General features: G+C 46.8%; 1 protein-coding gene across 3 annotated transcripts in view; it reads right to left on the bottom strand.

Annotated features, from left to right (window-relative positions):
• Positions 1-14,971, bottom strand: part of LOC135898603 (uncharacterized) — a 218,032-nt gene that overhangs the window by 101,118 nt on the left and 101,943 nt on the right. For 2 of the 3 annotated variants that reach the window (XM_065427649.1, XM_065427650.2), the window contains exon 5: positions 9,275-9,426. The exons of the other annotated variant lie outside the window; for it this stretch is intronic. In XM_065427649.1, coding sequence (XP_065283721.1) covers positions 9,275-9,426 — 152 coding nt within the window. The remainder of the gene's footprint in view (positions 1-9,274; positions 9,427-14,971) is intronic. 3 annotated transcript variants of the gene reach the window in all.

The raw sequence follows: 14,971 nt of genomic DNA, 5'->3' as shown, positions 1-14,971 counted from the left end.
AGGCCAGGACCAGCCGGAGCAGAGTACCCCGAGATCACCCGCGCACACTCCTTCTTTCTTTGCCTCAGTCGCGCAGTGCTGCGACACTATTATTAGGAATCCTGTTCCATAAAATTCATGCAATGCAGTTATTTAGGTGGTACCACTGCAGTTTCCTCTGTCACTTAGCAAAAAAGTATGGGGCCTGTAATCATGTTATTTGAGAGCCCCTTAACTTTCTCTTATTGGCATAGAACCGTCAAGTATAACATTGAACTTAGACGGCCTGAATATGCGCTGTCCATCGATGATGACGATGAAAACGCTTTATTTAAAGAGAAGGGGGAGGGGAATTAGGAGAATGGTGGCCGGATTCTTATTCCGCAATTCCGTTTGCCAAGGCCGCCGCGCTAACTCTTTCCACGAGGCTCGCTGGTCCTTGAGGGTTGAGCTGGACAGGGCTGCCTCCCATCCTTCCCACGCTGGCTGTTTTATAGTTTCTAAGGCACTATTAGCCTGGCAGTCTTATACCATATGGTACAAATCTGCTTTCTGCCCGCAGAATTTACACTCGGTCGAAAAGGATTGTGGCTCAATAGCATGTAGCTTGATTGGGTTATTAAATGACATGGTTTGTAATACTTCTAAATGACATTCTTCTGATTTATCCAATCCCTTAGTCGCGCCCGAGTATTTTCGTCGCGATAAGCGCGAGCGCTGTAATACGTCTGCATAAGTTAATAATGGTGCTGGGAAGTCCGAGTCTTCGGGGCGGGAGGAAGAGGGACCCCGGTGGAGAAAAGCGGCAGCGTGTGCACACTCATTTCCTTCCACACCCTCGTGACCTGGCACCCAAATTAGCTCTTTGGACGGAGCGAATACCCCAGTTAGTTTGAGGATCCTTCCAGCTAGCGGTGCAATTCCGCCCCACGTGTCATTTCAATATGCAGGGGTGCTATAAAGTAAAACTCCTCCAAACTTTTCTGTTCCAATTCTGCAATCAGTCCTCCGCGATTGGTCAAAAACTTTTCGGACCACCCCCACTTCATTTCTCTGTCACGTGACGCCACGAAAAGCATGAAATCTCCCCATCTGATATGACGTACATACACTGATTATGCATGATTTGACCTAAGAAAAGAAAAACAGTTATTTATGATTCGACGCCTTTTCACCATTAGCCCTAGGCGATGGGTCAAATGTTTTCGGGCTGCACCCACTTCATCTGCCTGTCACGCGACATCACAAAACCACAAACTCACAAGATGCATTAACGCGCCGAACAAAACTGAATTTTCTTGTGAATAGCCGCAGTCTGCCCCGTTCTGAAAGGAATAAAAGATGGCTGCCGCCGATCAGTCACGCACTGGCTACATCAAACTTTTTGGGTGGCCGTGTAACGTTTTCGAGCACTTTCGGCACTTTTACGATCTCGTTCTGCCAACTCTTCTTTGCTGAGGATCGGTTTTAGCGTAATTCTTAACCTTTGGTTGCATGTCGCCGCGATTTTCGAACAGCCACCGCAAGCTAAGTAAAGGAAAGCGGACCAATCGCAGACGCCGGCACCACCCTCTTCATCCGATTATCGATTTTCAGTGCAGTGGCTCGGCCCCATCGAATCCCTCTCCACTTGAGCGTGCTCCTCGCATCTTGTCAGCCAATTAGATAAAGCAAGCCACTCAGTGTAGGCAATGTTATTCCTTTTTCAAGCAAGCGAAAGTAACCTCCAATGAACGAGGAGAGCGTTTGATTGGCCTGTTCAGACAACCCTGTGGGTGACCGCTCGATGCTTGCGTAGGCGGTTACACAAATTTGACGTCAGAAGGTTGGAATAAAAACATATTGGAATGGTATTACGCCATAGGGCCCCAGTTTGTGAGTCTGTAATAATGTATTCGCAACTAGGATGCAAAGCCGCCCATGGCGATCACCACCTCTTGCAATTCTGCAATTTCCCCGTGCCGAACAGAAAGTCCATTGGCCATCTGCCCTTGATGCGCCACCTATATTTTGGCGACCCCTCCCACCGGACCCACAGTATTCACGAAGAAGGCTCTCTCTAATTCATAATAGATATGGTCCATCTTCTTAGCTCTTGCCCTCCTCCTTCCTTGATTATATTCTGGGTGCATGTTTTTGGGAAGGGGCAGTGTCGCGAATTTGCCCCGCCACTCTTTCGGGAATGTCTTGTCTCATTGCCGTATATTAAGGACAGCTGATATTCAGGTCCTCCGGTACCTAGCGTCCCGTTTATGTTCCTGCCAATCTGCACATTGACTTAATAGGTGGGCCTCAATTATTTTATCTGTTGTATTGTGCACCCCCAACTGCAACATGTGCTCTGTAGACGTTTTGGCCGACAGTCCTAGTGCCTTCTTATATGCTGTTCTGAGCATGGCATCGAAATGCTTTAAATCGCACCTCCTCATCCGAAGGTACGGAGCCACGTACACCATTCCGCTGAGCATAAAGGCGTTGACCAACCGAAGAGTGTCGTTCTCCGTCATCCTTCTCGTCTTATTGGCGATACGTCTGATCATTCGCATTACTTGTTCGCATCATGTACGGCGTTGAGTAATCATTACTGCGTTGACTCCCTTGTTGTTAACCAGTAGTTCCAGGATACGCACTGTCTCGACTTCAGGGATCGCAGCGTTGTGCACCGTAATTTTGACCGGGGCTTCATCTTCTCGTCTGAGCATGATTAGAAGTGCCGATTTTTCCGGAAAGAAGCGCAGTCCGCACTCCTCGGCATATTTTTGGACTGTCCAAGCAGCCTCTTGGAGCGCCTTTTCCATCTGCCCCAGACTGCTTTTCGTCACCCAGACAATGATGTCATCTGCATAGAGGGCGTGCCGAATTGCTTCTATGCGATCGAGTTGTTCAGGCAAATTTATAAGGGCAATATTGAAGAGCAGAGGAGAGAGGACAGCTCCTTGTGGCGTACCCCTAGTGCCCATAGGGACTGGCTGGGACCTAAAATCTCAAATGTTTACATGAGCCTGTCTGTCTAGTAGCAAGTCTCTGATGTATTCAAAAGTCCTACCTCCACACTGTGTCTTCCACAGGTTCTCCAGAATCTTTGAGTGCTTCACATTATTGAAAGCGCCTTTGAGATTCGGGGCGAATATGGCGCTGCTACTGTGTTTGTTGGGTGGGTCAATAACTTGCATCTTGAGCTGCAGCAGTACGTCTTGAGTGGATAGGCGCTCCCTGAAGCCAAACATGGTGTGGGGCATGTAATCGTTTTCCTCCAAATACGCTGAAAGTCTAGCATGCACTGCTTGCTCCATCAGCTTGCCGGCACATGAAGCGAGCGAAATCAGAGGGAGGTTGTCAATATTTACCTTTTGCCCGGCTTAGGGATAAAGCTGATGTCTGCCGATTTCCATGCCAGGGGCAGCTTTCCAGCTGACCAGCACTCATTGATATAATCCGTCAGCTTGCCTAGCATCTTCTTGTTCATGCTGGCGAGCAAGCCGACCGTAATTTTGTCACGTCCTCGCGCGGTACCTCTTTTCATGGTTAGAAGCGCCGCCTGTATTTCTTCTGCTTCGAAGTCTCTGTCGAGTTCTGGATTATCGTTGCCTTGATACTGCAACACAGGCTCGTCATCTTTGGTCGTTCAGAGGTATTTGCTCGTCAGGGCGGCCACCAGCTGCTCATCCGTACCCTCATAGCCGTGGAGGGCTCTCTTGAGGTTCCGCTGCTGCTCTCCGCTCGTCCTGCTGGGCTCGATGAAGCATCGCAGGGGGCTCCACGTGGCCTTGACGCCGAGCCCGCCTCTCAATGAGTTGCACTTTATTACTCGGTTGTTCATGGCTAAGGTGCGTGCGTATTCCACTGCTTGTCACGTAATTTCAGCGATCTTGATCTTAAGCTTGCGATTGCGTTTTTGCTTCTTCCAACTTCTGGTGAGGCCTCTCCTGGCCTCCCAGAGGTGGAGCAGGTTGTTATCGACTGCCGGGTCATCCTCTAAGTTGTGCAGCGTTCTCGCGACTTTATCTCTGGCACCTAATAGCAACTCCACCCATTGCTCATATTCTTCAATAGGCGAGTCGAGTTGAGGACCATTAGACTCTCGAAAAAGCGACCAATCCGTAAGCCGGGCTCGTCCCCTGTGTTTACAATGCTTATTTTGGTCTAGGCGAATTCGGAGTATATAATGATCACTGCCTACGGTTTCATGCGTATTTAGCCACTCGCAATTTTTAACATTTTTGACTAGTGGTAAATCGGGGCATGTGTCCCTTGAAACGCTATTACCTATTCTTGTATTCTTGTAGGAAGCTGCGGTTCTGTCAGAATAGTAAGAGCCATAGCCGATATTGCTGCAGCGAATTTGCTGCCTTTTACGTTCTCGTTGTTGTAAGCCCAAAGAAAGCTGCGTGCGTTAAAATCCCCCCCCTATAACGAGAGGCGCAGTTTTTGCAGCCTGCGCTGCTTTCCGAAAAATTTTGTCAAAGACTGCTGTCCTGTGTTTCGGGCGGCTGTATATATAAGTACCTACGCCCCTTTACCGGAACGAGTGTTAGGGAGGATACGAATAAACACATGTTCTATTTCAGCATTAAGTTCGAAGTCTCTAGTTGAAGCCGTACTGTCCTTATGTACAAGTATGCAAGTCGAAGTGCTAATTTGATGCGTACTGTACTACCTGAGTGAAACTGCCACATTAACGTCCTGTAACGCGATTACATCATGCATCTCATCTAGACAGTCCACATGCTGTTGCTGGGATTTATACTTACGTTTTAAACCCCTGCAGTTCTATTGCAATAGTGTTAACTTAGTTTGACGAGCCATATTGCAAACTGGAAGAGGTCAGTCCTTGTTCTATACTCAAGTCAAGCGCATCATCAGACGCTTTCTGGCCAGTGCTCATTTTTCCTGTCAGTCTGGGTGTCTTAGTACACGAGCATTGAGCGAATTCTTGTAACTTATGGTCGATCCTAATCTATTTAGCATGGGGTTTTGAGAGATGCGGCTCTAACATTTTATGAATTGTCTGCTCTATCATTCTTTGTACGTTCTGCTCAATTTTTTTTTTTGCTTAGCGTCTCTTCAATTCTTTCTACGCTAGCATGTAGGCTAGGTAGCATGCGACATTACATTTTCTCGATTTCCTCCCGCATGCGCTTTTCCGTGCTTTCCATCCATACACTGAATTTCTTTGTAATTGCGTCCAAATCTGCACGTGTCATACACTCCTCTCTCGAGGGTGCAGCCGCCAACGCTACGCTGCCGCCCGACGCTCCTCAGCCGATTTCTGACATACATGGGGGTGACCTAGTTGCACTACCTGACGGCTCCGGGGGAGGGTTGTCCTTCTCCATCGCCTGAGCTGAGGGTTCCTGAAGTGCTCTAGAGTTTCCAGGATCGTTCGCTGCCGTCTTCTCTCTAAGTTTTTGTATTTATAGCTTGAGCCTTTCGTTCTCAGCCCTAAGTTTCTCATTAGACAACGTGACGGGAGGGGAGGCAACCACACTGGCCCAGCTCACCTTGTTGCTGCTCGTTTTGTTTCCGGGACTGAGTTCTGGCTCTGGCCCGTCGTGCTTGTCTGCTGGACGACTGCCTCCTCTAGGGCCCCCTCTGAAGGCTCCCGCATACAGTCGAGGCGAAGGGGTCTCCCCCTGCGTCCGAGCTTGCAGGTTGAGGGCTTCGCTCCATCCAGCGTTCCGGGAATGTTGTTGATTGGCTTTTCCGTTGACGGGCTCCTGCCTGGCCCCAGTTCCAGCACCTCCTCTCCTGTACTTTTGCGTGTACTGAATTGATACCGTGGCATGAGGGTCCCTGCAAATGAGGCAGCTGGGTTACCACTCTTGACCCTCTTCTAGATTCGTCTTGTCGCAAGCCTGGCGTCGACCGGCCTGAGCATTAGGGCGAACATCGGCGCGATGTCCGATCGTGCCGCAGCGGGGGCAGGCCGGCGTCGTCTTGTGGTAGAGGCGAACGGGCACCACTTCTGCCCAGTAATAAACGTTGAAAGGCGCCTTTTGGCCCTCGAACGTGATCCCTGCTACGTTGGACTCTCCTAATTTTCGGACTCTTCCTACTGGAGCCTCTGGCGAATAAATGGCTTGAGTAATATCCGCTTCAGTGGCTGTGGGATCCACTTGAATAACATCACGGCTTGTGTTGTCCGATGACTTTAGATAGGCTTGAACCACTTGGACCTGTCCTCCGAGTTAGAGCTGTGCGATCACAAAGACCGGACGAATGAGTTGGGCGTTGTTGATGCCAATAATAATTATATTCTGGCCCCAGGCCGGCGAAATAGCGAGGGCCTGCGAAGCCCAGCGAATGCTGGCGTAAGCGTACATTGCTTCCCCGATCTGGTTGCTGCCCTTAAATTTTGCGAGGTTGAGATTTCCCTTTGGCTTGGTGGTGACCACAGCGCCTTCCGCTCCGAATTTGGGCATAACTTGTGTCTTCCAGTGTTTACTTTGAGCTTGCTTGCCAAGAGCCAGAGTGGGGACGTGGCGGTTACTGACTCCACCGTGGCTGCCTTGATGGTCGGAATGGGCGGGCGTCGAGGTTGCTCGCTTGCACTGTTCTAACATTTTCTTAATGGTATACTCCGTAGCTTCATCAAAACTGGCATCTCAGCGGTCGAAAGCTCCATTTCTCGCATGCTGTCTGGGTGATAGCCCCGTAAGAGAGCCATGGAGGACGCGTCTAGTGCCGCGTCCACGGCTACCGTGCTTACGATGTTCGCGTAGTTGAAGCATAAATTCCCGTAGAAAAGCCACAAATTCGCCCACCTGGATGAGAATGGTGTTCACGGGTTCCTGGTAACTTCACAGATGTAGTCCAACTGGTTTCGGGCGGCGCAGAACAAATTTTTGGCGACAGGACATTGATTTTCAATATCTGTTATGGTTGGCAATGTCGTCCGCCACCACAGCTGGTGTCTATCGAGGCTATTGCCGGGAATAGGACAAAAATAACCAGTTCCCGTCGGCATCAGACTCGGGCGCGCTGCTTGGGAGTCAGCTGCTCTACAACTGAGCCACACAAGCACTTTTTAGCATGGTATTCATTAAAATAGAGAGAATGACGTATGCACAGGAACTATACCTAAAATAATTTGAGCAAAAGCTATGAAATGTCAACGAGCAGAACGTACAAAAAGAAGGCAGACAAGGCGACATCATCCATTACAACAAAACTCCAAATCACCTAGTCAAACATCTAGTCAAAAGGCCATACCAATCCGGCTGACACCCTTCTTAATCCTACATGTCATTTAATTGCATACGCATTTGAGCGAAATGCAATCTTGAAGAAATTGTTCTTTGTGGACTTCGGTCTTCAATACGAGTTTGATATACGCTCAGAGGCGTAGCCGGAGGACGGGGGTATGGAGCCCTTCCCCGAAATTTTTTCATGATGTCATGCAATACCAGCCAAAACAACCACCGGCGCCGGAAATTATTTTGGATTTTGTGCAGACTGTCTTTTTCACGCTCGGAAAGACATGGACATTTCAGCGCGAGCATTCCGAACTCCGGCTGGATTTCATGGCAGCGCTCATGCACCTAGACTCACATAGCCCAAGTAGCCCCATCCAAGCACAACGTTTCAAAGGCGTTTTGATAGCGAGCGGGCCCATCGCGGCACCTTGCGGAGGACGCGGAATCTACGGATCGCATGAATGTCAATCTTGAAACTTATAGGCATAAAGTTCTCATAAACTTCTGATGCTAAAAGTGCATTGACATTTCTAAAGTCGTACTTTACATTTTCAAGTACGCAGCTCTGCGGCTGAATATTATAAATATTTGACGCCAAAGGTGCATTGAGTTTTCTAAAGACGCACATAGGACAACACAACAAGACAACCGAAATGAACACACTATAATACACAAGGGATCGTGTATTATAGTGGACATTATTATTATCATAATAATATTATATTATTATTATTATGTAATTAGTATTATATATTATTATATTATTAAATTATTATTATTATTATTATTATTATTATTATTATTATTATTATTATTATTATTATTATTATTATTATTATTTTGACTTTGTTTGCCGACATGCCGGGCCAAGTCACGCAAGCCACTTCGTTGGCTTTGACGGGCCTGCCTTCTGATGTACGATTATTGTAAGATGGCAACAATAAATATTATTATTATTATTATTATTATTATTATTATTATTATTATTATTATTATTATTATTATTATTATTATTATTATAGGACATTTGAGGGATCGCCAGCCGTTAAGGGAGGGATCACCAGCAGTAAAATCGGGCGAGAGAGAAAATGTGGGCGCTTTTGCTCCATGAATATAGGACTCTGCCTATGCACTACGGAGGAGGTTTCTGAGCGCGTGTTGTATGCGTTTGTCAGAAACGTCAGAAATACCTGGTGTTCTTCTCGCATGTTAGGCTTTTTACTCTATTTTCTTATTTTAAGTGCGTATGCATTTATATGCCTGTCCAACGAAGAAACCCGGCAGGCCGTCCCTGCGTCATGTAAGACGAGATCGCTTTCAGGATGGAATCCTGCTTGCTTGAGTGAATTGTCCTTCGTGCTGTCTCTCGCTTCATCGTGAACTAAGCGGGGATAATCCAGCGCACATGAAGCTATCATCGCTCGGTTCACTATGTCTCCATCGTAGATCGCTTCCAAGATAGGCCCCGCGAGGCTACAGCTTACGTAGTGGCCGCCGCAGTGCAGTTCATCACGGTTGATATAGGCTCGCATCGAGAGCAGGCAGAGCCATCCACCACGTCTTCGTACAAGGTCTATCACACCTGTTTATGAGATAAACCTGAAGTTTACATGGACCATATGCAGGTGTAGTAATTGTCGACAAGAAGTCGCACTGATATCTAATCCTATGAACGTTAAAAAATTATCGAGAACGTTTTCGCAAATATTCTTTATAGCTAAATTAACCTTTCGAACTCTTCTGAAAGAAAAAAGAAAGATTTTTCATTGTACTTAAATTGTTTGGCTTGTTGAATTTCAAAAACTATTCCGCAGGTTATATATATCTCAATAAAGTACGAAGAAATATTTGCTGCCACAGGCCACAGCTGTAAACGTGTCAATTTGTGGCATATCGAGTCAATGGCTTCAATGATAAATTTATCGTTGGCTGTAAGAGACGATGGAGCCAGGCTTTATATTCTCGTTGCATATGAACTACCGTGCCCATTTTAAGACCAGGACAACGAAGTTACCATTGCAGTTTGACAAAGTGCTCCTCTGAGGGAACTGTACTTTAAAAGAAAACATCTAGTTTGAATCAATTAAAGTCTTACTCACTCTGAGCGCACGTAGTAGTAGCATCTTATATTGCGTTCAACTCCATCAATTCCGTTCCCCAAGAATGTTGACTTCAGGCATTCACAGCGATCATATTCATCTACGTTCGTTGAAATACTCTCCAGGTAAATCTCTTCTGTACCATTTAGGAACTGCAGCAAAAAGACACCAGTGTCATGTACACAATTTAAATATACATAGCGCAGAGCATGATGTTTTGAATACGTCTAAGAAAAACTAGCACAATACCTGTATATTTCTTTGCAAACTGAAGAGTTCTGATACTGATTCACTGAGCACCAATTATTTTTATAGGTGAAAGTTTATAGCTACAAAAAAAGATTATCTTTGAGTGCAGTTGTTAGGCACCTGTACTCGCGGTTGGTGCCGGCTTCGGCGTAACCAAGCGAACCAGCATAGTGAAGGAAGAGCGAACGTACAGTGCAGCGGAGGATGAAAGATGGCGATAGCGAAGAGAGCGCGAGGAGGAAAGCGGAGGAGGAGGTTATGGCGAGAGGGTGAAAGGAAAGGCATAGTGCCGTGCAAGGTGGGCTCTGCGGCGACGACTCCCATGAGATGGCGCCAGAATAGCATGCCGTTGTCTGTTCCCCGATACAATGTATCGCGTCCACCGATACCATATACAGAAACAAAGTGCTGCATGAGCGTTGGTCTGTCTGTGGAGGCTGCTTTGAATCGCGCCCACATATCACCAACGCGCCGCCTCGCACAACTCCCGGTTAGCGCGGCTGTCGCACCACACTTCGCTCCGTTTGCAATGTGCCGCGCGAGACAGATTGCCCGCGCCAGCTGTTATATCGTAAAATTAAAGCACACATAAAACTGCGCAAAAACATTGCATTTGCGGGTATCGTAATCCTCGGAAGTTCTTTAGCTCGTTTTTCACATAAACATAGGCGTCACGTTTCTGTAGCCAATTTCAGAGTTTCCTCACAGCAGTCACACATTTCATTTTGGCTAGACACATGAACAAGACAAGTGCGTTATAGCAAATTTTATTCACTGCTTGAAAACGAAAAAGAATACTTCAGATTATTATTACTTCTACCTTCCTTTGTTTGATAGTTTATAAGCGCTCAGCACCACTTAAAAAACAAAGAGCACGCTTAACGCAATTAAAAATTATAATTTTTTGATTAACGGTTGAACGCTGGAAGTGAAAACGCTCGCTGAAAAGTCCCAGTTCTTCGAGGTGTAACTCATTGATTGGGATAGTATAATATTAGACAGCTATGCACAGTAAAGTTACTACTTTAGTCATCTGTATGACCTTCTGGAATATTCGCCTATTAAATATGTTAAGTAGCACAGGGACACACGTCCGCTAACATAATTTTACACATCTGTCTCGATCCCCTCGCGCACTTACTGTCAGGACACTGCTGTCCTGAAGAGATGTTGCAGCAGCGAGTGTTTTCCCATCCGGCATTCTCTTGCTTCAACACACCCTGTCCACGAGAACACAGCGCACACGAAGCCTCAGATTGGCTAGCTTTCGAACCCACCAGAGATAAACTCCAAGATAGGGCGCACGGCCGCGCTCAGCCACGCAACGCGCAACCGAGGCGGGAGAATCCGCGCAGACAAATACGATCCCGCCCTCCCTCCCCCCTCCCCCCCCCTTGCGCACACGACAATTCGCGTGCTCCCTGTCGCTTTTCTCCCGCTCACGGGCGAGAAGACGCCGCCGCACCAAGCCACCACCTTCTCGGATTGACCTCCAATTCATTCCCTCGCAGGAACAGCATACGTCGTGCGGCCGCGATCTTAACTTCCTTGCAGCTTATCTCGAACTTCATGACGATCGTCACAGTGTCCACATAAATGTTATCGCAATAAAATATATGGAAGTGTAAGCTGAAAAAAAGTTATGCCCATATTAGGTTGTCGTATGAAAGGGGCTCTCTGAAATGCGTGCTGAGTTTTGTACACGCACCTGACTTTGTGTCGTGAATTCACTTTGTATACCACAAGATGTAGGCTTCTAAATTGCTCAGAGGCTGAACTTGCCTCTATTTCTGCCGACGCATAGAGTTTTTGATGCATTATTGTTGCGTGTTGAGGACTCAAATCTCTTAAAGCCTATTGAAGGCTTGTGTAAACTTAGCGACTGTTCCTTTCAGCAACGTTCTTGCAACTTTTGAGTCTCTCAAATGGTTCTACATCAGTGTTTAAGTTTCAGGTTTTTCTACAGAAATCGCCTATGTATACTTCGATAATTTTAGAGGCACTGTTTTACCTGAAAACGCATCGATTGTCTTAGGAGGGCACATGCCATTTGATAGTTTTCACGGAGCCCACATGGGTTTTATTTGCTTGAATATTGTCGTTCTGTTTAACTTATTAGAGATAAATAAAATTATCAATTGTGTTTTACATGCTTCTTGCTCAAAGTAAAACTGTCACGAAATTTTACTTCCCTGTAAGCACCAACAGTGCATTCCTGAGCCCTGTAAAGAGCTACCAACAGCTGATTATCAAAATCAAGTTATTACCACTCTAAATTATTAGCATTTTACATTCTAAAACTTCTTTGTTACTGCGCGTACCACTTGTATAATCACAGTTTAGACAGTCAATCTTAACTAAGCGTGAGCTGGAAGAATCGTATGTCCGCCATTGAATGTCTTCTTTCAATCCGTACGCCACTATTCCTTTGCAGAATGAACATTTACACAAAAGCGAGCTGTAATTAAAGATTTCAAAGAGATAACATATATACATGGTACTTCAGTATTAGCAAAGCGATACGAATATATAATCTGTTACGCGACAGCTTTGGTCAGAATATTCGAACTTTATAACGGTTAGGACCCTAAGTGGCATAAAATGTGGCCTCGGCGTGCGCGTCCAGCATCGACCGTTGTTTCTGCAGAAATCATTCCGAACTACAAATACCCAGCCGCGCAGTCTCACCATGTAGCACAAACAATTACTGGCCTAATAGAATTTCTCCGACAAAAATATGTCAGAAAAATCGTAAAGTACGACTTATCCACAATTTACAGACATGATAGCGTCGGGTTCCAATTTGAGTATACAATAAACCATAATTAAGTTATGGGGAAAGTCAAACACAAACCCATTTCCCAGCGTGGTGTAAAATTCAATGAGCCGTCACTGCTTCCCATATTTGCGTTGCACGGGCCCGCGCGCGCCAATCTCAACGGCCAAAGGGAAGCGCACTCGGTTCCTTTCAAGACCTACAGGTGGCACTTCCCTCCGCCAAATCGCTGGTTGTTTCGATGAATGTTGTGGCGGACGGAAGTGGTTTTCTACGGCTCCGTGGTGGCGATGAAAACATTTTTTTTTTTCCAGCGCATGCGTTAGGCTTGCTTGTCTTTTTGATTTGCTGATTTTAAGCCTTTATATAGTAATTGGCTACATTTATTTTCTTTTTTTTCTTCTCTTCGCGCGCGCTGGTATTAAACAATTAAATAATGGGGTTGTACGTGCCAAAACCACGTTCTGTTTATGAGGCACGCCGTAGTGGAGGACTCTAGAAATTTCGACCACATGGGGTTCTTTAACGTGAACCTAAATCTAAGTAGATGGGTGTTTTCGCCCCCATCGAAATGCGGCCGCCGTGGCCGGGATTCGATCCCGCGACCTCGTGCTCAGCAGCCCAACACAATAGCCACTGAGCAACCACGGCAGGTTCGTGCGCTGGTGTGCTTCCTGTATATTCGACGTTACAGGATAGTCAGAGCGTCCTTTCGCGCCACGTGTTTCAGCGCGTGCAACCGTGTGGGATGTTAAGTCTTCATAGCGTTCAAATAGTACTTTGGAAGTCGTAACACTATTAGCAATTAGAGGTTGTAGTACGTTTGCATTGGTAGGACACTGATATTGGGGCTGCGTGTTTGAACACGTGGGAACTTGCGTCATACCTTAAGCCTGTGCGGCATTTCTTGCTTGTGAAGTACTGGTGATAACCACTTTGCATCACTTTAAGGATTTAGATTCTTTGCGTATGGGCCTTCGCTATGAGGCACGTGCTCTGAAAGCTTCTGTGTTTGTATTGGAAAGAACCAAGTGCAACACATGGCAAGAAAGACGGTAATGCGTGCAGTGTGCGGGGGGCTTCTCAAGGTAGACGAGCGGACAAAGGAGAATTGAAAGGAAGTCAAGTCAATCGGCGAACACTGTAATGTGGATGCTTGGCTGATGGAAGTGGAGGCTTCCCAAGATGAGCTTGTCAAACAGGTCGAAGCACACAAAAATGAGCTAAATATGGAGCGTAATTCACGGAAGGCATCAGAAAAAACACTTCATGTAGCCGAGGAAAAGCTTGATAGGGCCACCGTCGTGAGCGACAAAGGTCGTCACAATTTATTGCAGTCACAAGACGCAACAGGAGAGAGCGTGGCACCAAAGCACGGAGAATACGTGCGAAATGGGGAGAACGTAGCGGGAAAGAGTGGCACCTACCTTGATGCGGCCACAAAGGGAAAGCAGGAACGCAGGAGTCAATGTCCATTGTCAAGTCCAAATCACACAGAAAAGGATGACAAAGGAAAGCAGCGAGAAGCCTCGGCAGTAGGAGAACTTAAAAGGGTGATTATCGCAGGCGACTCAAACCTGGCTAGGTGCTCAGAGGCAATCGTGGAGAGGGTGAAAAGTGTCAAAAGACTGATGGTAGGGACATTTTTAGGACGAACGTTGGGCGCTGTCATGGAGCGAGCAAAAGCAAAGCTCGTGGAAAAGGCTCACGGACGCAGCGTTGTCGTAATAGACGGTGAGCTAAATGATGTCCTAAGCAGAAAAGGAACAGGACTAGCCGAGCGCTTCGCGAAAGGCGTAGACTATTTGTGCGAGCTGTCTCCTAAAATGCCGATCGTGGAGTCCATGGTGCCGGAGGTGCCTGTACATGACAGTAACGCACAAAAAGCCGGTGTGACTGCTAATAAGACCCTCCGCACAACGAGCCGAAATAAAGCTTTCGAGGTTGTAGAAGTAAAGAGGAAAGTGACGAGGTGTGGTGGTTTGCAATGGGACGGCACCCATTTCAACCACAGGCTTGGACGAGAACTGGGCCGACGACTTGCGGGTCGCGCGGTTGCTTTTTAAGGGGGCGCACGGGCGAGCAGGAGGCCAGTGTAGGTAGTAATAATGTCCGCTACCGATACCTCTAAATAACATTGCCCTTAAAAAGAGAAATAACAACAAATGGCCAGGCTTAGCTTGGTTAATCTAAGAATGCGTTGCATATTGCGCGAGTAGGGGCCCAGCTTTTTCTCCGGCTGTCGTGACGTCACGTCACGTGGCTGCGCTAAAGGTCAATGGTGGCTGCCCGGCCGCGCCGAAGGACTGAACTAAGTGATTGCAATATACAACGCATAAAAATAGAAGCAACTTAATAACAAACATAGCAAACTTAAAAGAGACTAGACCCACATATGAGACGCGCAGCAATGAGCAATGGCTCATACCCTCAATGGTGGCTGCCCGGCCGCACCCAAGGGCTGAACTGAGTGATTGCAATATGCAACGCATAAAAGGAGGAAAACAAGAAAGTGAGCTCGCTATGCAATAGGCTACATAAACATGAAGGGTGACAGAAGAAAGGAAAAGTGCGTACAGATTGAGGAGCAGGTAAATAGAGAAGGAATAGGGGTTTTTGCGGTTACGCAAGTCTACCTTAGAGGCACGGAAGAGCCGCCACTGACTGAGAAT

The sequence above is a fragment of the Dermacentor albipictus genome, chromosome 8, assembly GCF_038994185.2.
Source record: "Dermacentor albipictus isolate Rhodes 1998 colony chromosome 8, USDA_Dalb.pri_finalv2, whole genome shotgun sequence".
Classification (NCBI taxonomy): Eukaryota; Metazoa; Arthropoda; class Arachnida; order Ixodida; family Ixodidae; genus Dermacentor; species Dermacentor albipictus.
Note: the sequence above shows the minus strand (reverse complement) of the source record. Positions and strands in the feature narration are given on the sequence as shown.